The 21,527-nt window shown below is 39.3% G+C and overlaps 1 protein-coding gene across 1 annotated transcript in view; it reads left to right on the top strand.

The window, feature by feature from the left end:
• LOC101857242 (patatin-like phospholipase domain-containing protein 7) overlaps positions 1 to 21,527 on the top strand; it is a gene marked incomplete in the record, with an annotated part of 66,305 nt that overhangs the window by 19,510 nt on the left and 25,268 nt on the right. Inside the window, 16 exon segments of the mRNA XM_035968920.1 lie at positions 2,884 to 2,994; positions 3,887 to 3,964; positions 4,771 to 4,845; positions 5,323 to 5,456; positions 6,602 to 6,733; positions 7,298 to 7,471; positions 8,312 to 8,475; positions 8,949 to 9,077; positions 9,615 to 9,678; positions 9,941 to 10,109; positions 11,026 to 11,208; positions 11,470 to 11,588; positions 12,305 to 12,461; positions 13,074 to 13,137; positions 14,260 to 14,382; positions 16,419 to 16,535. Coding sequence (XP_035824813.1) covers positions 2,884 to 2,994; positions 3,887 to 3,964; positions 4,771 to 4,845; positions 5,323 to 5,456; positions 6,602 to 6,733; positions 7,298 to 7,471; positions 8,312 to 8,475; positions 8,949 to 9,077; positions 9,615 to 9,678; positions 9,941 to 10,109; positions 11,026 to 11,208; positions 11,470 to 11,588; positions 12,305 to 12,461; positions 13,074 to 13,137; positions 14,260 to 14,382; positions 16,419 to 16,535 — 1,993 coding nt within the window.

Here is a 21,527-nt window from a genome sequence, read left to right as displayed (position 1 = left end):
GTCTCTGGATTTTGTTATTTGAAATACAAAAAAATTTTCTTACGCTGGAGAATTAGTCTATATTCTACTCGAGTGTAGGTAGGATCTCTCTCTCTCCCAACTGACAACTATTCGTGTAAATTCTGGTAGTTCTAACTTATTTCTTGGTTGTTGTGTTACTCTTATGTTATATTTTTCCGGTAATCATCCTCTAAATTATTATCTAAATAGTGTTGATGGGGGCGTATTACATTTACAATTTCATTTTCAATCTATCAAGCGTATGGGTTGTCGGAGCGTGCCTTTTCCAGGTTATTCTTCTTTACTGTCCCTCATTTGTTTCTGTATATACGAGTATATAAGTCTTGTGTTTTCCTGGCACTAAATGGCTGTTATTGTGTCTGCGTGCTTCTCTTTACTTCAAAAAGCAACAGATTTGCTTTATTTTCACGACTTGTGTGATTCACTGTCGAAGGTGAGTACGAACTCAAAAGGTTCAAAACTTTGCTTCCTGCCATTTGTTCCTTACAATGAATGGGCAGTGGAGGTGAGTTGCTGGCTGGAAGCTTAGCTCTGATTACTATTTATATGTGTTATATGTGTGGCATCGTGGTGAAATCAAGTGCTCATCAAAACATTGAAATCAAAGAATGCGGCACTTGCCCGCTTGTTGGGTAACTTTTATTTATTTTTTTTTTGCTCAACACTTCTAATGTCTATTGAAAACACATTTTTATTTTTAATTTGGAGGGGAAAAAAAACGTTCAAAAGCAAAAAAAATGTAGATTTGCAGCAGGACACTCAAACTTTGAAAGTCAGTACACTTTTGCAGGCATGTTCTCGCTTTTTTTACCTCTGACACCAAGCGACTCCAACCTCCTTCAATTACAAATATTTTGACTTTTATTCAAGAGAGACTGAATTTTAAAAAAAATCGAAAGCTAAATAAATGAACAAGCTTTAAGCTGATTCGAATAACTTCATATGCCTAAAAATTGATGAGCGCCTGATTCCGCCTTGTCGTGACACATATTTTCTTTTCTTTTGTGCTTACCACATACCTATAATTATAATGTGTGTTTGTGTGCACGCGCGTATGTGTGCATGCATGCACATGCCCTCTATGTGTTTGATTGTGTGCATGCCTGGATGGGTGTGTGTGCGTAAGTGTGTGTGTGTGTGTGTGTGTGTGTGTGTGTGTGTATAATTAAATGGGTTTGCGTGTGTGGATGTGTATCCGTGAGCATAGTAAATCTACAAGAATGTTTGGAGAGCTCTACTGGAAGGTCGTATTCTCTACTTTCTCTCTGTTGTTTCTGTCTGTCTGTCTGTCTGTCTGTCTGTCTGTTTGTCTGTCTGTCGGTCTGTCCTGCTTTTCCTGTGCAGTAAACGGGCAGTGCCATCTATGCCCATGCACTTCCCCTAAGTCAAATTAAGAAACTGAAGAACGGTGGTGTAATGCTTTGATAATTTAATTTATTTGATGAGAAGACATCACAAAGGAATATGAACCTCCTTTTCTCTTATAAGACATAGTTCTTGGTGAAATCAAAAGGCTGGGTAGATATGTCAATTTTCTCTTCAAAATGGCGTATGGTAGAGTCCAACAGTAAGCAGTAAATCTGATATTAAATAACAAACAGGTAGGTCAACAAAAAGTGTGTTTTTTTTCTTTCTTATCATATGTTTTCTCTTCTTTTCATTTCTTTTCATATTTTTTACTTTTTTATGTTCCTCTCTTTATAAAAATTTTAAAAAATGTTTTGTCCCCCCCCACCCCCTTACTTCTTTCTTCTTTCTTTATTGTTCAATTGGAGGTTCCTGCTGATATTGGTAGGTCTTACTTCTTTACTCTTTGTCTGAATTCTTTCTTTCTTTTCTTTTTTTTTCTTTCTTTCTTTTTTTCTCTCTATCTTTCTTTCTTTTTTTCTTTTTTTCTTTATGTTTATAAAAAAAAGAAGATAGTTTGATTATAAAAAAAGAAAGGACAGAAAAGCTGTCACTGCTTCATAAGACAATTCACTTTCCACTTATGTGGATCAGATTCGTTTCCCTGGAGGTAAGGCGTTTCATCTATGTTTATGATATTACTGCTGTACTTGAGAATGAATGTGATAAATATGATGGTATTAGCAATAACGTGATTCATATGATAGTAGTAAGGATAAGGTTGATGATAATAATGATGACATATAAAGTATTTTAAACAGCACTGGCTGTCCCCCCTCACTGTTCCAATTGGATCGTCAGTCATTCATGCAGTGTTGTGCTAAACTGTCTTAGTAGTGGATGGTAGGTGGGTGCTCTGGTTAGGTTTCCTCCTTCTGTCTGATCATACATATATGTCCTTGTCTTTCCTCCTCCTTTTCTTTGTAAGTTACTCTCTAGAAGAACATCTGTAATCTTCTGCACTTGTACGGCCTATTTGTGTTGCAGGTGCCGTAACATTCTTACTAAAACAAAACTGAACTGTCTTTCTCTTTCTCGGCACTGAAGGTTGTAATTGTGTCAGTGTACCTCTCATAACGGAAAACAAATTAAATTGTTGTCTTTCTCTTTCTCTGCACTGCGGGCGTTTGGTGGGTGCTCTGGTCTGATTTGTTTTTTCGTTTTTCTCAAAAATGTTTCATCCTTATTCCCCCTCCTCCTTTTGTGTGTGTTACTCTTTTGTAACACCTCTAATCTTCGGCATGTATATATGGTAAATATGACCTAGTTGTGTTGCAAGTTTCGAAAAAACTTCTCTAAAAAACAACAACAACAGAAAAAAAAGAAATAATTTTCCTGCACTTTAAATCGGCTGTTCTTGTGTCCATGTGCTGCTATTTACTGAAAGTGAACAAACAAACAAACAAACCAACAAACTGTTGTACTGACTCCTGACGGTGTGGCTAACCCCCACAGCAACAGACAGAGACCACATCGCTCTCAGCCTACCGGACCCGCATGGTGCACGACGAGGAGCACATCTTGGGACTCGCCTCCAAGGACCTGGTTCAAATCCTAGGTCTCAAGGTGAGCGAAGCTCAAGTTTTTTTTGGTTTTTATTTTGTGTGTGTGTTTTGAAAAATGTTGTGTTAGCACCATAGTAACTGTTAGATTATATAAACAAACAAACAAAACAAAACAAAAAAATAACAAACGGAGCAAATTGTTTGGAAATTAATGATGTTGATAATGATGAAGAAGCTCAAGTGTGAATTTTTTTGCCTTTTCATCACATATTTTAAATTTTTTTATGTCTGACTATGAGGGGACATCTCCGAATATTTGATATTGTAGTTTTGTCTGCCTAAAAGCAACCCCCCAAGGGAAGCAAGTCTTTGTTGCCGTTAGGTGGAAGTTGCTGTTAACAGAATTTTTTAATGGGCAAAGGGAGGATGGGGGAGGGGTGTTTATTTTTTTGGTTTTTTCCCCCCCCCCCCCCCCCCCCCCCCCCCACACACTTTGCAGATTATATAGATTGAAGAGGTGACATAACGAAAAGGTTGCATGAAAATGATGGCAATGTCAAAGATAGGTTTGCACAGAAGGCGGATTGAATGGTTTCTAAAGATAAAAGTGACTACTTTTCACTCACTTCAGACAAGTTGAAATATCTTTCTTTAACTTTTTTTCCCCTCTAACTTTATAAAAGTTTAAAGGTCTGCATTAGTTTTTTTTATTGACTCGAGACAAGTTTAAATGTTGTGTATTAATTTTTTTTTTTTCAAATTCACTTTAGACAAGTTAAAATATCTTTCTCTACCCCCCCCCCCACCCCCCACTAACTACTTTAGATAAAGTTTAAAGGTCTGCATTAATTTTTTAAAATTCACTCATGCCAAGTTTAAATGTGTATTCATTTTTTTTTCTATGTACTCGCTTTAGACAAGTTTAAATGTTGTGTATTATTTTTTTTCTCCAGGACCCAACTTTGCTGGACAATCGTTTAACACTGAACTATGTCAGGGCTGGTTCCATCTTCTGTAAACAGGGAGATCAGGTTTGTTGCTGTTTGTTCCGCTCACTGTCCTGGTTGGTGGTTGGTGGGTGCTCTGGTGTGTTTTAAAAAAAAGTTTTAGAAAGAGTTTTACGGTACTTTCAACGCATTTAGACTGTATGAGTGCCGAATATTAGAAGTGTTACAAGAGTAACAAACACAAAAAAGAAGGAGGAGAGATGAGGACAATCGAGTTAACAGGAAAGAAGGAGCAAACCACTCTAGGGCACCCGCCAACCGCCCACACTGGTGTGGTTTATGCATGTACTACATGTATTTAGTTTCCGGTTGTGGTTGTGTGTATGCGCGACCATTTAAACATCCACTACCATTGTAAATGACCGGAGACAAATTTCTCCCTGAGGGTGGAATAAAGATTGTCATTGTCACTGTTTGCTCCTTCTTTCCTATCAAACATATATGCTGTTGAGCTCTTACCAAAACTATAAAACTAGAGTGAGATTAAGATGTCCAGATGTTCAGGTTCTGTAAATAAGTTATTGGCCTAGAGCCACATGGCAGTGAGCACGATAAAAGTGATCTTTTTCCTTCTTCTCCTCCTCCTCCTCCTTTTCCTCCTCCTCCTCCTTGTTTTTGCTGCCTTTGTTCTTCTTTTCTCATTATTCTATTATATAAATAATATGCTGACTGTTAATTTTTAAAAAGTTAATTCCCAGTAAAGTGCCCTGATCTTTTCCTCTTTGTCTCTGGTGTTCAGTGGAAAACGGCACCGCTTCTTCCAGTCCTCCTCCTTTTCCTCTTCCTCCTCTCCTCTTCTTTTCATTCTGTGAAAATGTCTGTTTGAACAGGATGCCAGTTTGTTCTTCCTGGTGAAGGGAACTGTGAGTGTCCTCCAGAACAAGGTGGGAGAGTCGGCCAAAGAGGTGAGTGACCACTGGTCATCTGCAAGTACACAGTGAACAAATGATGCACAAAATACTTAAAATGAAATGTTTGCCATCTTAGTGAAATCAGGCGCTCGTCAAAAGAATGAAGTCATAGAAAGTAGTGACATTTTACATTTTTCCTCTAATGGGGCTTTTTAATATTGATTTTTTTCCCAGTCTGTTTTTTTTGGGGGGGGGGGCTGAACACCTCTTATGTCCATTCAAAACACAAGGCTGTGTGGATTTATCTGAAAAAATGTTGATCCCGCGGGCATAAAAAGATAATAAATTTAGATTCCAAGGACGCTCAAACTTTGGAAGTCGCTGAACTTTAAACAGCCATTTTGTCCCAAATTTTACCTCTGACACCAGGCAACTTCTACCTCTTTCAACAACCACCACCTCTTTCAGTGACTAATATCTAAAAAAAGAAAAAAAAAGTACCAACTTTTCTTTTTCGCCTGTTTTCCCCAGGCCCTGATGTTCCAAGCGGAGCCAGGTGAGATCATCGACGTGCTGGCTGTGCTGACCGGCGAGCCTTCCTTTTTCACCATGAGGGCCAAGACTGACGCGATCATGGTGGTCATCTCCAAGCCAGACTTTTACCAGTAAGGTTTTTTAAAACACGTTACACCCTTATGGTCTGGACAGGAAGTCTATTCCCCCTCAAACCCCAAGCAAGGGGAGGTAACTCACCACCTCGATTGGCACTAATACTAGAACTACTGACTGGAAAAATTTTACATCGGTATCCAACAGAAAATTTTTTTTGGTGTAATAACTAGTTAAAACAAAATCTTGGCCCTTGAGTTTGAGAGACTTTGTTTCTAAAGATGCCTGGTCTGAGTGGGTGATTGCGGGTGTGTTAGGATGCAACTTGTTGAGAAATTTACGGGTGATCTCAGGGGAGTTGGGGTGTAATGTATCAAATGTTTTTTCCGGTGATGAAAACATATCCTGGGTACAAGAATAAGTTAGTTGAAATTGCTCAAGACGGCCACCCATTGTTGAGGAGAAAAGTGGTTGTCTTAAACGGGAGATTTTTGGATAGTGTTATTTTAATTTAAAACAAATGGAAAGTGAAAAGTGATTGTTTGTACAGGTGGTTGACGTAGACAGATTGCCGTTCAATCAGGTTCAACTGTCTTCTGAAAAGTTGGGTTCATCTACTACCTTTCAGTGATCACGAGATACTTCTTGTTAGATGATAACTGTTGTTTCAGTTTCAAATAAAATGACAGCTTGTTATGTTCCGCTATTTTGTTTTCGACAGCATCTGCCTAGTGGGGCTGTAGTATGCTGCAAAACTTTTTCCACATGATGTGGACCATGACCAAGTGCCTTACCTTTAGAATGACTGTTTTTCTATAACCGGTTCTCTCCCCCCCCCCCCCCCCATTAGATTTAGACCAGTTTTCCATATCATATTGTATTTATACAAAATGAATTTGTGCCAGGATAATACTTGTTGCTTCTTCATTGCATAGCTGCCAACCAGTACGTAAAGGAAAAGGTATTCATTATGTTTATAGGGGTCTGAGTATGCAGGGCCGTTTTTATGTAGGAAAATATGTATTCTCTGTTTTCTAGTATTGCTCCTCAAGGACTTGCCAATGCTAAAGAAAGATTGTGAACTTTCCTGACAGATTTGTGAATGATAATTAAAATGAAGCCCTTAGGTCTTTCTGCTTGATACTGTATTTGTGTGTGTGTGTGTGCAAAATTAATGTATGCAACATGATCTGTTGTGCAGGATAATGCGGGTGGAGCCATTTATCGTGCTGAACGTGGCTCACACCACCGTGCGCCGCATGTCCACCTTTGTGAGGCAGATTGACTTTGCTCTGGACTGGCAGATGCTAGAGGCAGGGAAGGCTCTATTCAGGTTTGTGGGATGTTTGTTAGATGTTTGTGAGTATTTTTCTCTTCAAAAACAAGTCTCATGAACAGATTTCAAGTTGTTTCCAATAACACCACATGCCCAAAAATTGACCAACGCCTGATTCCCCTGTGCCGCTATTCAATTTCTGTGGGGGGTTGGTGGGTGCTCCAGTGTGGCTTGCTCCTTCTTCCTTATCAAACATCTATGGTTTTTATCTCTTTCCTCCTTCTTGTGCGTTTGTTGCTCTCATGTAACACCTCTAGTCTTCGGCATTTATATGACCTATATGTGTTGCAGGCGCCTTAAAACTGTTACTAAAAGTTAACTAAACATCCGTCATCCATGTCTCTCCTCCTTCCTTTTTGCTGTTGTTGCTCTCATGTAACACCTCTAATCTTCAGCATTTATATGACCTTGTTGTGTTGCAGGTGCCGTAAAACCCTTACTTAAAAATCCCCTAAAAACTAAGTTGTTCCCAGTATTACCCATCACACCCAAAATTTGACAAGCACCTGATTCCACTGTGTCGTGATACGATTCTTTGACATATTTTTGTGACATCAACAGACAAGGGGACTCCAGCGAAAGTATCTTCATCGTGCTGACCGGTCGGCTGAGGTCAGTCATCACCACCCTGGGGGGGAAGAAGGAACTGGTCAATGAATTCGGCCGCGGAGAACTGGTGGGCATTGTGGAGGTGTTGACGCAGCATGAACGCGCTACCACCGTGCTGGCTATCAGGTGTGTAGTTGTGTGTCTTAGGTGTGTTGGAATTGACGCAAAATGAGTGAGCCACCACTGTGCTGGCTATTAAGTGTGTAGTTGTTTGTGTCATGTGTGTATGTCTGTGTTGGCAATGTATTTGCATGTGTGTTATGTGTGTTGGAATTGACAAAGCATAAGCTTAGCATTACTGTGCTGGCTGTCGTGTGTGTAGTTGTGTGTGCCATGTGTGTATGTGTGTTGGCAATGTTTATGCATGTGTGTTATGTGTGTTGGAATTAACAAAGCATAAGCTTAGCATTACTGTGCTGGCTGTCGTGTGTGTAGTTGTTTGTGCCATGTGCATACCTCTGCTATGGACTTTCAAGTCTGGATTTGTAAATAATGATATGTATAAATTCCATAAGTCCATTGGAGAGACTTTTATTAAACATTACTGACAATATTGCTGCAGATCTGCTTTGAATAGCTTAAATTAATTGAATGTAGAAAAGTATGTGTGAAGGGTCTGGAGGGGGGGTTACTTGACTAATGACCACCATCTTGACCTGTTTGTTTGGAAAGGTTGGAAGGTTTTTGGAAAAATTGGAAGCTTTTTTGAAAAGTTGGAAGCTTTGGAATAGTAAAAATGGGTGGTTGATGGGTGAAGTGGTGAGGTTTCCTCCCTCTTTCCTATCAAACATCTTTCGTCCTTATCTCTCCTCCTTTTTTTGTGTTTGTTACTCTCTTGTAGCACCTCTAATCTTTGGCATTTACACGACCTAATTGTGTTGCGAGTACCATAAAACTCTTTAACTCTTACTATAAAAAAAAAGAACAAAAAACCCCCCAAAAAACAACAAAATTTTCGTTCCCCAGAGACACGGAGCTGACCAAGATCCCTTCAGAGTTGCTGAACCTGATCAAGCTGCGGTACCCCCAGGTGGTTGCCCGACTCATCCATCTGCTCGGGACCCGCATCCTGGGCACGCTGCAGCAGAAGAACTCCATGAACCTCCAGGCCTCCATGCCACTGGACAGTGGTCAGTCTCCTTGTTTCTCACTTTTTCTTTTGTTTTTTTTGGTTTTCTCTCCCTCCCCAAAAAAACCCAAAACCAAAACACCCCCCCCAACCTTTTTAGCGTCAGAATGTTATTAGCGCACTACAGCAGAAAAACTCCATGAACCTGTAGGCCTCCGTGCCACTGGACAGTAGTCGGTTTACTTCTTTCTCTCTGGGGAGGTTTCATTTCCTATTTTTAAAATTACATCTCAGGCATTCTACAGCAGAAGAACTCCATGAGCATAAAGGTGTCCACCCTGCTGGACAGTGGTCAGTATTTTTCTTTTTCTCTTTTCCTCTTTGTTCTCTATGACCTATGACCCTTCTCTAAGATCCACTTGGCCTTCCCCTTGATCTCTTGCCCTGTGGACTTCACGTTTGGTGCACATAAGCGGTTAAAGGTAGATGGGTTAAGAGCATTCTGAACATTTTTTTATCGTCTTCTGTCACCAGCCGACACGTTTTCCAAGATGGAGAGGACGACAGTGGCCAACCTGGCGACCATAGCGATTGTGCCGGTGACGGAGGACGTGCCCCTGACCAACTTTTCCCTGGAGCTGCAACATGCCCTGCTCTCTATAGGTGATTAACGAGGAGGATCATCATCATCATCATCTTTGTTATCGTCATCATCTTTGTTATTGTCATCATCAGCAGTAGGGGCAACAACCGCAGAATAATGATTATAAAATGATAATAGCTGTCATCATCATCATCAATATCCATCATCATCAGTGTTAAAAGCAGTTGCAGCAACAACAGCTGCAAAATAATAATGATAATGGTAATAAAATTAATAGTAATACAAATGATTATTTTGAAAATTAAAAATGAAATGATGAATAATGGTAATAATAATAATATTGATCATTACAATATTAATAATGATAATCACAATAACAACAACAACAACAACACCAGTTATATTTATATTAGTGATGATGATGGGAATGATAATAATAACATTGATAATAATAGGGACAATAATAATGATAAGCGTGGTAGTAATGATAATAATTTACATAATAAAAATAATAATAATAATAATAATAATGATGGAAATAGAAATAATGGTAATAATAATTATAATAACCTTTTTGGTTTTTTTTCGTTCCTCAGGTCCAACAGTTAGACTGACCACTGACATTGTCAAAGCTCGCTTGGGCACGGGAGCTCTGGACGGGTAAGATAGCACCCCCCTCAAATTGAAGAGAAAAAAAAGCTACCACAAAAAGACACCCCCCCCCCCAAAAAAAAAGAGAAATTATAAAAATTAACCTCTAAATGTCTTGATGTACCCAGAGTGGTGACACAAGATTGTTCTTCCTATTAGTGTTGCAAGTGCTTTAAAACACACTCTAAAACTAAATAAGAACCCCAAAAACAAATCAAGTAAATCCCCCCAAAAAGAAAACGCGTAAAATCTGTCTTGCCGTCCTCCCCAGAGTGAACGAGTTCCGGCTGTTCAACTGGCTGAGCCAGCAGGAAGACATCCACCGCATGGTGCTGTACCAGTGCGACTACCAGCTGAGCAAGTGGACCAAGCACTGCCTGCGACAGGCCGACTGTATCCTCATTGTGGCACTCGGAGACAAGGACCCCAAAGTTGGGCCCGTGAGTCTTTTGTGTTTAAACGCAGTGTTTCTTTCATGAATGTGTGTTCTTTCTCTCTTTTTCTGTCTGTCTGTCTGTCTGTCTGTCTGTCTGTCTGTCTGTCTGTCTGTCTGTCTGTCTGTCTTTTTTCTTTCTCTCTCACTCTCTCTCTCTCTCTGTCTCTCTCTTTCTCTCTCTCCATGTGTCTCTCTTTGTCCGTCTCTCTTTGTCTGTCTGTCTCTCTCTCTCACTCTTTCTCTCTTTCTGTCTCTCTCTGTCTCTCTCTCTCTCTCTCTGTCTCTCTCTGTCTCTCTCTCTCTCTCTCTCTCTCTCTCTCTCTCTCTCTCTTCTCTCTCTCTCTCTCTCTCTCTCTCTCTCTCTCATTCTTTCTTGATCAATTATCCCCTTTCCCTCTCTCCTCTCCCTGTCTGTGGTGTAGCAGTTACAGGCTTCGCTGTCGCACACAGAAGACCGGAGTTCAGTTCTGAGTAGGAAGAAATTTTTGTCTAGTATATCTTGTCTTTCTGCGGGGATGTTGTACGGGGTATCCCTCTGTGCCTGCGTTTGCCCTGAGAGGCAGGTTAATCTTTAAAGCTTTCAAAATCTGTAATAAATATTTATATGATATATTTTTGACAGCTTTATTTTTCTCTTTGCGCTGTAATTCTTTTATGAAAATAATGTTCAATTTCAATTCTCTTATATTTTCGTGTGTTTTTACCATTCCTGTACAGTCTCAGAAAATTTATATTATCTTATCTATTTTAGTAACACGGTTTATCTGCACATGGCTGTATGGTGTGCTGAAAGACTGGGATGATGTATCGTTGTATGATGTATGGTACTGGGCGAGTTAATTACGTAGATGATGGGGACACAAAACTCCTGCATTTTTAAATCAAAAGTTACAAAAAAACAAAACCAATGTGTCTCTCAGATCGAGCAGGAGCTGGAGAACTTTGCGGTGCGAGCCCAGAAAGAGCTGATCCTGCTGCACAAGGAAGACGCGGAGACCCCGCGCAACACGGCCGACTGGCTCAACTTCCGCGGCTGGCTCTCCTCACACCACCACATCCGCTGTCCTAAGCGTGTGCTGAAGGCACGGTCACCTGCCAAAACTGTGAGTGTGCGTGTGTGTGTACGTGTGTGTGTGCATGCGCGTGCCTGTTTTCTGTTCAGTTTTCTGTGTATCTGTTTACCTCTTATACTGAGTTCTTTTTCAAAACTGAATGTGTGGGTTCTGTCCTGTTTTTCCATACATTTTTTTGCCTTGTGACAAGTGAACACTTTGCCAAGACAGTGAGTGCTTCAGCCCCATTGTCTTTTTTTTTTGTATCTCCAGCAAAGGCATTAAAACTTTACACTTTCTTTTTTTCCACAGTTGGAAATGTATGAACGCCTGTTTGAAACTCCTCCTGATCGTCTCACAGACTTCTCTCGTCTAGCCCGCTTCTTAACGGGCACATCTATTGGCCTAGTTCTGGGAGGTGGAGGTGCCAGGTAAGAACATTTGTGTGGCATCGTCACTGAACTCGGGCATTTGTCAAAATAATGAAATTTTAAAAATCCAACCCCTAAAACATAACTTTTTTTCCTGCCTGTTGGACAATTTTTATCGGATTAAGAATATTTTTTGGGCTCAACGTTCATTTTGTCTATTTGTGAACACATTTGTATGTGGATTTTTACTAAAACCAATACTGAAAAAGGCAAAGAAATGTAAATTTACAGTTTTCTAGGACGCTTGAGCTTTGAAAGTTGACAAACTTTGGTGGCCATTTTCTCGCTTATTTTACCTCTGGCACCAGGCAACACCCAATTCTTTAATAGCCAATATCTCAACTTCTATTCAAGATAGATGGGTATTGTTTTAGAAATTAAAAGTAAGACAAATGAACATGCTTTAAGATGATACCAATAATTCAAGGTCTCCCAAAACTGACGAGATCAAATGGGGTTTGGCGGGTGGTTGGCAGGTGCTTTGGTGTGGTTTGCTCCTTTTTCCCTATCAAACATTTATAATCCTGATCTCTTCTCTTTTTTTGTGTGTTTGTTACCCTCTTGTAACACCTTTTATCTTTTGCAGTTCTATGACCTAACTGTTGCAAATGCTGTAAAACTCTTACCTAAAATTTTAAAAAGTGGTTTTGATGTGGGACTCTTCACTCAAACAAACTTTTTCGTACATACCCCAAAACTTCTCACCCCCTGCACAGAGGACTAGCCCATGTTGGGATGATTAAGGCGATGAGGGAGGTGGGCATTCCCATTGACATGGTTGGGGGGACCAGCATGGGTTCCTTCATCGGCGCGCTGTGGGCAGAGGAGAGGAACTACGTGCGCTTCACTCAGAGAGCAAGAGAATGGTCTATGGTTAGTATTCGGCGCTAGTCTTTTTTCTTTATTTTTTAATTTCGTGCCCATATGAGAATGCATGGTTTTGTATATATTCATACAGTGGCTATTCGTTAATGTACTTCTGGGTGAGTGTGCGTCAGCATTTGCGTGCGTGCATGCGCGCGCGCGTGTGTGTGTGTGTGTGTGTTTGCGTGCATGTATATATTACTATTACGCTGCAATTTTTTGTTTCTGAAGATCGGTAAAATGCTATGGTATGTTATTTTATTAGGCGGGTGATTGGAGGATGTCACTGGTAGATCCTAATTCTTTACTTTCCCTCAGTAGTTTCTGTCTGTCTGCCTTACTTTTTCCCAGCTCTAAATAACCTTTATTGTGTCTTTGGGCTTCTTTTGACTTAAACATGCTAAGCAAATGAGAATGCATTTGTAGGTGCGTGTGTTTGTGTGCATGTGTGTGTCCGCGTTTTTTTGTGTGTGTGTGTGTATTATTACTTTTTGCTATTATTATTATTCTAATTATTATTTTTTCTATTATTATTATTATTATGATTATTATTATCATCATCATTATTATTATTATTATTAATATTAACAATCAGTGTGATCTTCGGTTTGTTGCTTTCAGAACATGACGTCCTTGTGGAAGAAGATCTGGGACCTGACTTACCCAGTGACGTCAATGTTCACAGGTAATGCCTTCGTCTTATGCTCCAGGTTGTGTGTGTGGATGTGAGTGTGTGTGAGGGTGTGTGTGTGTGTGTGTGTGTGTTTGGGGGGCGCGCTGTCCCCGTCTAAAGGTTCGGTGTTCACCTCTCAATCGAATGATCCTGGATAGAAACTTGTTTGCGAAGAAAACATAATTAGTCCCAAGTTCTATTTTTTTGTTCTCTAGGCCTGATCTGTGATCTGCTTCTTTCTCCACTCTCTCATGCCCTCCATCAACTCTAACCCCCCCCCCCCCCCCCCTGTTCCTCTCTCCCTTACTCTTGGCTCTTTCTACTGCTACTCTTGGTCCTTTCTTGCTGCTGTCTTTCAGCCACACCCTTGATCTGACAGGCCCTATGAAGTATGTAAAAATGGTCATTTACATAAAAATCAGTTGAACTGCAAATTGAAGAACCCCTGAGATCTAGCAGGGGAACTTAAAGGTTAAGAAGATTCTCCAAATTGTCGCAGTTGTAATTTGATGCTTTGAGAAAGTCATCGGTCTTATTGAAACAGTGCCTTGGATTTTATTGTGATGATTTTTATCTTAAATTTTTATTATTATTGTTTCTTTTGTTCTGTTTAGGCAGGTGGTTGGTCCTACTTCTTTTCTTTCACTCTGTTGTTTCTATTGGTCTTGATTTTTCGCACTATTAAGTGAAAGTTATTATGTTGAAACACTGCGGGGAGGGGTACAGAGAGGAAAGGGGTTTATTTGTTCCATGGAGGAGGGTAAGAGAGAAGGGGAAGGAGAAAGAGAGGGAAGATAGGTGAGGGCCATTTGTTTGGGGGGTGGGGGGGGGAGAGAAGGAGTTACAAGAGGAAGATTGAGGTAGGAGTTGAGGGGGGTGTCACTTGAAGCTGAGAAACTGTTCTGTACAGTAGGTAAAGTGCCTAGAGCTGTGAGTACACTGGATGAGGCATTATAAAAAATGATCTACATTATTAGTATTGTTATTGTTATTATTATTGAATTATTATTATTGTTTATATTATTATTTATTATTATTACAACTATTATTATTATTATTATTACTACTACTGCTATGCTATTATTGTTATTGTTATTATTATCATTATAATTAATATTATTATTATTATTGCAGGCTGGTCTTTCAACGAGTCTATTGAGGCCACATTCCGGGAACGCCAGATAGAGGACTTGTGGATTCCGTATTTTTGCATCACAACAAACATATCCAATTCCAGTATGAGAGTACATTCCGTAGGTGAGTGAATTGTTCAGACGGAATGTGCGTTCTTCCATTTCATCATCTTTTTTAATTATCATCAGTGCTTTTATCACCTTGCATCAGGGTATAGGCCAAGAACAAACCGTTCTCATATTTTGTTTGGGTGTTGAATCTCAAAATTATTGTTATTTGTCAGCGTAAGAATTATTTGTCAGCATTAGATTTTGTGTTCAGGGACCCACGATATATATTTATTATATTTTTTTTTTACATCGTGTTCATTTTTATTTCTGCAATGTTTATGTTTTATATGAGTGGGTAGATTGGTATCTAGGAATCTGTCATTTAACATTCCTAATGGGTAATGGGCTAATTTTTCATGGAAAAATGCCCTTTAGATCTCTTTGAAATATATGCTGGTTTGTCACTGTTTAGAAACATTTTGTCCACTTTTTTGTATGAAATCAAGACTCGTTAACCTTCTAAGAGAAATGGATCTACTTATTTCTTCTGTAATTTATAACTCTGTGAATTATGTGGATATTGTAGACCAGTGACCTTTTTCTTCTTTCTGTCTTCCCTTTTCACCTTTTTTCCTTCTTCCACCTTGGTTTCTCCTCTTTGCTTTTATCTTTCCTCTTCTCTTCAACAAAAGTTTTACTTCTCTTAGTATTGTCGCTGTATTTGTTATTGTTCTCATAGATTTATAATAATGCTGTTTTTGTCATTATCATCATCATCATCATCTTATATATATCATCATCATCACATATATCACCACCACCACCACCATCGTAATCATCATCATCATCACATATATCACCACCACCACCACCATCATTATCATCATCATTTATCACCACCACCATCACCATAATCATCACCGTCACCATCGTCATGATCACCACCATCACCATCCATTGCTTTGAATGCCTAGTAGCTAGATGTTTAGTCTCACTAGGTGTGTGCAGGAGCCAGTGGAAGGCTGCAATGCTGAACATTTTCAGTGTGGTAGGTAGCCCGACCTACTTCTGACTGTAGGGAGGATGACATCGGAGGATGGCTGTCCATCGGAAACAACTACTGTTGTCAGCTTTCTGTTGTCTCTGGTGTCAGGAAAATTGCCTGGTTCACAAGAAGAAGAGGAGAAAGGATGAGGGATAGGGGAAGAGGGTTTGTTTGTTTTGTTTTTTAGGGGAGGGGTTGGGAGGAAGGGTCAATTCATTTTCTTGGGGGTAGGAGGGAATGAGAGGAAGGGTGTTCATTTTTCTTTTTGGGTGGTTTATGGGGGAGGGGGGGGGAATGGTATTTGTCCTTTAGGGCGGTGGGGGAGGGGGTGGAGAGAGGGTTTATATTTTTATTTTTCTGGTGGGTGGAGGGAGAGAACAGAAGTATAGACAGAGAGAGATAAGGTTCTTTTGGCTAATTGGATGGAGGGATGAGGAAGATGGAGAGTTTTAAAAAAATTTAACAACGCTTGCAACACAAATAGATTGTATAAAGGGGTGTTACATTTAGAGAATAATGTACCAAAAAGGGAGGAGAGATAAGGGGGGGGGAGGGGAGATATATATTATTTTGTCCTCTTTGAACTCTGGAGTCCTGGGGCAGTGTTATTCTGGAATGTCAGTCTCCTCCTTTTCCCTCCTGTGTGTTGCTGGTCTGTGTACATTTAGCGGCCAACCAGTACCATGTAAAAGAACACAGTAAATATGTTTTTTGAGGGTGTGGGTACGTAAACTTGTTTTCACAAAGGAAAATATGTATTCTCCATTTTCTTGTGCTGCAACTCAGGGACTTACGAGTGTTGTAGAAGAGCTATTAACTGTGAAACACCAGATTTGCAAATATACAAAGAACGGAGCCCGTAAATATATTGCATCGGTGTCCTTCTACAAAGCTACCTATTGAATTATTCCGTTTATCGATTGAATGTAGAAGAAAAAATTTGCGCGAACGATTTGGAGGGAAGTGACTTGGCCAACGCTCACCAGCTTGACTCGCTGTGTAGGTATAGCGTCCGGTTTTATTTTGATTGTTGAAAAGTTTGGCAGCATTATGTGTGTTTGCAGGCAGCGTGTGGCGTTATGTCCGGGCCAGCATGTCTCTCTCGGGCTACTTGCCCCCGCTGTGTGACCCCGTGGACGGCCACTTGCTCTTGGACGGAGGCTACGTAAATAACTTGCCAGGTATTACTCGTGCCATGACTCTCCCCCACCCTTTTGGTCCCCCACGATGGACCCCTCAACACCCCCCTCACCCCACACATACTCAATCTTTCTTTCTTTCTTTCTTTCAACCCCCCTTACTTTCTTTTTCTTTTTCACATCATGGCTCGTTTGTTTTTATTTTTTTTTTTTTTTTAAATTTTACCGGCATTTTGGGGTTTATTAACACATTTTTCTCTATGTTGTTCTACCTTGCTCCAGGTAGCTTATGGCGCTATGTACGTGCCAGTATGTCTGTCGCTGTTTACCTACCCCCTATGTGTGATCCTTACGATGGGCATTTGCTGCTTGATGGTGCATATGTCAATAACGTTCCAGGTATGCACTGTCCAGACGGTCCGACCTATTACATTTTTTTTGCCGTTCAATTGAGAAAAAAAAAATGTCCCCCTCCCCCCGTGACGCGTGCTGACTTTTCCTTTTTCTTTTACTTTCTTTCTTTTGTATTAAACAACAAAAGAGTTTCCTTTGCTTGGATTTTTTTCTCTGTTCTCTGTTGCTTAGGCTGTGGAAGTTCTGTTCCCCCCTCCCCTGCCCCTCTCCTGCTAGTGTGTATGGTATATTATTACCTTTTGTCCCCCTCGTTCATGCTAGCTTCCCACCTCTCTCTTACTCTTCGTATTTAACCACAGCCTCTTTGGCCTATGTGAGGCGTTTTGCGTTTCAGTGCTGCACTGGTTTGAATTACTTATTTTCCTCTTCGGAAGTGTTTATGCAGTGATTTACTTTGTTCGTGTTTGGTTTATTTTTAATTTGAAACCAAATTTTTTTGTTTTATTTTGTTGTTGTAGACTTTAGTTTCAAAGTTTGAAAAATTAACATGGGTGAGATGGCATGTTAAATCTAGTGAGGTGTTGCTCGTAACTTTGGGTCACTTTATTAACTAATTGGTTTTCAGGGTGTCAGTAATTCACTCAAGTTTCAGTGTACGAAAAATAGGTACTAACTTATGAAAAATAAGTACCAACTTAATTCTTTACATTCATATTGATATGTGTATATATATATATTTATTTAGTACATATTTATTTGATATATTACTTTTGGGTTATTTGATGACTAACTGTTTTCCAGAATGTCAGTAACTGAAACTTAATTGTGTAGTCTTTCCTTACGGATGGAGCTTGAAGTCAAGTCTCTCTCTAGGAAGTTGATGTAAGTAGAACTTATTGTTTTTAGGAGCGCAAGGATGATTACCAACGATTGAGAATAAAGATGAATCGTAATGATAGATAATGAGCTGTCAGGGATAAAGGGAAATGGTAAGTAAGAAATAATACTTATCTATGGTTTAGATCAGCGCTTGTTAACCTACTTTTACTTTTAGCCAGCGCATTCTTTCACCCTCTATTAAGAGGCTAAAATTTTGGTACGGCCCACCTACTTGTATTTCCAAAAAGGGCATTGAATGATACCTCTCTCTACATGGGTGATCCCTACCACCCACCAACATAAATTGCCTGCGAGTGAATGATATGGCCCAGGCTGGCAAGCACTGATTTAGAATAATGATTTAGAATCCTAGTAAAGGCTAATGATAAATAATCAGTTTTGATTGATAATGTATATGATTTTTATTGGTAAATAAGGATAAGTACTTACGTATGAAGAAGAGTAATTATCAAGTGTAAAGATTAATTGTTTGGTATAGTGGTAGCGGTAAACAGTAATGATTCATTTACTTACAAGCTAGAGTAATGATAATTTGTAATGGGGAATAAATAAGAATTTTTAGATGGTGATGATACTGATAAATAAGGAAGATATTGCTTTACTGTAAAAATAGGGATAAATTGGCAAGTGGAAAAGTGTTGGGAGTTTTGAAATAGAGGCAAAATAACTGGCAACTATGGATGATCAGTTGTGATAAATATTAATGATGAGTAGTTATGAAAAATTGTGAGAAGTAAGATTTTTTTCAATGATAATTTTGCACTGTACAGTCCTTAAAACCTTCAAGGGATTAAGCGCTGTATAAATTAACACTATTATTATTATTGTGTCATATACTTTCGATATCGCATACTCTGAGAAATATTAAAGTATATTGTTGTGTTTATTATTATTATGTTAAATGCTATCCATATTGCATATCTCTGAGAAGAAACATACTATTATTATTATTATGTTAAATACTATTCATATTGTGTACCATTGAGATGAAGTATAAAAGTATTATTTTTACTAGTGTGTTAGAGACTGATACTGTCCAAAGAGCATACTATCAAGAAGTGTAAAATTATTGTTATAATTCTAAATACCCTCCGTATAGCAAACCTCTGAGAAAAAGTATAAAAGGAAATTGATTCCCTGCCGCACATGACTGGCTAGGTTTAGGACAGAGAAACGGGAGCTTTCTCTTCACCTCCGTCTTCCTCTTTGGCACTTGTAATTCGTTTTTAAGCCGATTGTGTTGTTCAGATGTAGAAGATTCCAGTTTTTTGGGCGGGGAGTTGGGGGGGGGGGAGGGGGGGCGGCGCCGTCTATTCTGTCCAGCTTGTCTTCATTCCGATTATGTATAGAGTACTAGTCTTGATTACTTTGGTCAGTTAATCCACCATAACCGAACAAGGTGATATAGCCCCCTCTTTACTGAGGGCTGACAAGACACAATATGGGAATCAACATGCATTCGCATACTGTAAAAAAAAACCCTGCCCATTCCAAAGTCTTTTCTCAGTTCTTTTCAGTTGTTCTGTTTCTTTACTTGGACTGCTCAGTGTAAAACTCTGCCATGCGCCATTTTGAAAAGTGATGTATGATGGGGTTTTTCAGTTTCTAGTCGTTTTCCTTATCCTAATTTTTTTCTTTCTGGATAGGCTGTGACCTCTTGTTATCCCCCCCCCCCCCCCCTCCCTTTCTCCTGGCTTAGACATGCACCCCGTATCCTGTTCTGTTGCTCTTTTCCTTTGCTGAGGAAAACCTCCCCTATTGCTGTTACTTGTACTTCGCTGTTGCCCTGTTGCCTCTTTTCCAGACATCTTCTTTTTGATCTCCTTATATTTGTATGAAGCGTAGATTTTAATTGAATTGTAAGGAAAGGATGATGCTATAAAAGTATCGCTTTTGTTGTCCTGGAAGAGAAGATTGTGTTCCAATAGCACACGTTCTTGAAATGTCTCACATATTACATTTTCACATGATAATAATATTAATAATGTTCAAAATAATAATAATAATAATAGTAATGATAATAATAAAAATGATAATAATGATAATAATAATAATGATAATATGGAAATAATTGTAATAATAATTGATTACCCATCACCAAGGAAGTAGATGATTGATTTCACGAATGCACATTTACTTGTTGGCGAATCGCAGCGCTCTACTAACTTTTCGCTAACAGTTTTCATGTGGTCCCGAAGGAAAGATTTCACTGACCACTCATCTACTAAAAGCCACGTCCCTGGTATTTGTTTCCTGACGGTGTTTTCGAGCTCGAGTTCATTAACCACTCCACTGTCTCTGGGCCTCCGACTCCCCCACACTCTAACTCCTCTCATCCCCCGCCCTACCCCTACTCCACACACCCCTACTCGTTATCTCCCCACACACCCCTTCTCCACTTTCCCACACACCTCAACTCCCCACACACCCGTTCTCCACCACTCCACACACCCCTGGTCCCCACCCCACCCCACCTCTTCACGTAAATGTAGGATAGCAGAAGGCACGCGGTTTCCTGGAGCTTGTGTAGAACAATTGTGATTTTCATACGCTTTTTGCCAATGCAGCCAGTCAGAATGATCCTTTTTCCCCTATTAGGTAAAGAAATGCTGGGTTAACTCAGTTCCAGTTTATCCCTTGAATTTCATGGAAATTTCCACAGTAGGTTTAGAAGCTTCAAAGTAAAGTGCAGATTGACTGCTCAGCGGAAGGCTCTGTTGCACACCTTTTTTTGAAAAGGGTGTATTGTGGACTCTTGCTCTAATCGGGTCGGGTTATCTACAAAAGTTAAAAGACTAATTATTGTTGAACCTTCTGTACTAATTTTGTTAAAATCAGGCGGTTATTATTGATGTTGTGGCTATTTTAGTAATGGCACCAGCACAGGTAGCGAGAATGGAATAGAGTCAGTGTGGAAGAATAAAGAGATCTCGTTGCCTTTACTTGATATAGTGGATTTCTGTAAAGTTGTTACTCCATAAAATGCTACCTCATAGTTGACTAGTGAAATATTGGGTAAAAGACATAAGGAAAGAATATTCCAGCAACACAATGAAATAAAATATGACTAACTGTTAATATTCTGTACAGGAATTGTGAAGCAAAATAGGGAGGTCATTTTTTTGCTTTTTGGTAAAAGTTTTTCGGGACTGACTACTACATAAGGTCATATGTGTGATCGGGATCAGTTTTGGCTCAAATAACCCAATATTGGTTAAAGTGTATCATTTCGGCTGACTGCATGACATAACCTGCTCTTAAAATCTTGTCCCAGAACCTGTTACTATTATATATGTCTTTGGATATGTTTTGTTTCTATCTATAAATGCTATGTTACTAATTTCTAAATGTTTTTGTAAGCTTTCCAAGTTAAATAGGATGAATTGAAATAAAAACTGTTTTATAGATGGATAAATTTGATGTTGCACAGGGGCAAAAGTGCTTCGCAGAAAAGATTTCATTCAGAAGTTCATTTATGACTTATAATGTGTGTAGTAACAATAATGTTTGGGCCTTGTAGTAAATGTGTGAAAAAGTACTACACTATTAGTCCTGTGGCAAGAGTGTGGATTGACTCTCTCCAACTTTGTTATCTATTTTCCTTTTGCGCAGTTTGCACAAATTTAACAGTCCATGTTTCTTATACTTTTGGAGTTGTCAATTGAAACTGTTTCTTTGAGCACTTTCCTTTTTTCGTAGTGATCAAGGGAATAACATAATTTTCTTTTTGATAATTAATAATGCTATTCAATTTTCCTTCATTGGACCTTCATATTCTTA

This window comes from Aplysia californica, unplaced genomic scaffold (genome assembly GCF_000002075.1).
Source record: "Aplysia californica isolate F4 #8 unplaced genomic scaffold, AplCal3.0 scaffold00097, whole genome shotgun sequence".
NCBI classification, from domain to species: domain Eukaryota; kingdom Metazoa; phylum Mollusca; class Gastropoda; order Aplysiida; family Aplysiidae; genus Aplysia; species Aplysia californica.
Note: the sequence above shows the minus strand (reverse complement) of the source record. Positions and strands in the feature narration are given on the sequence as shown.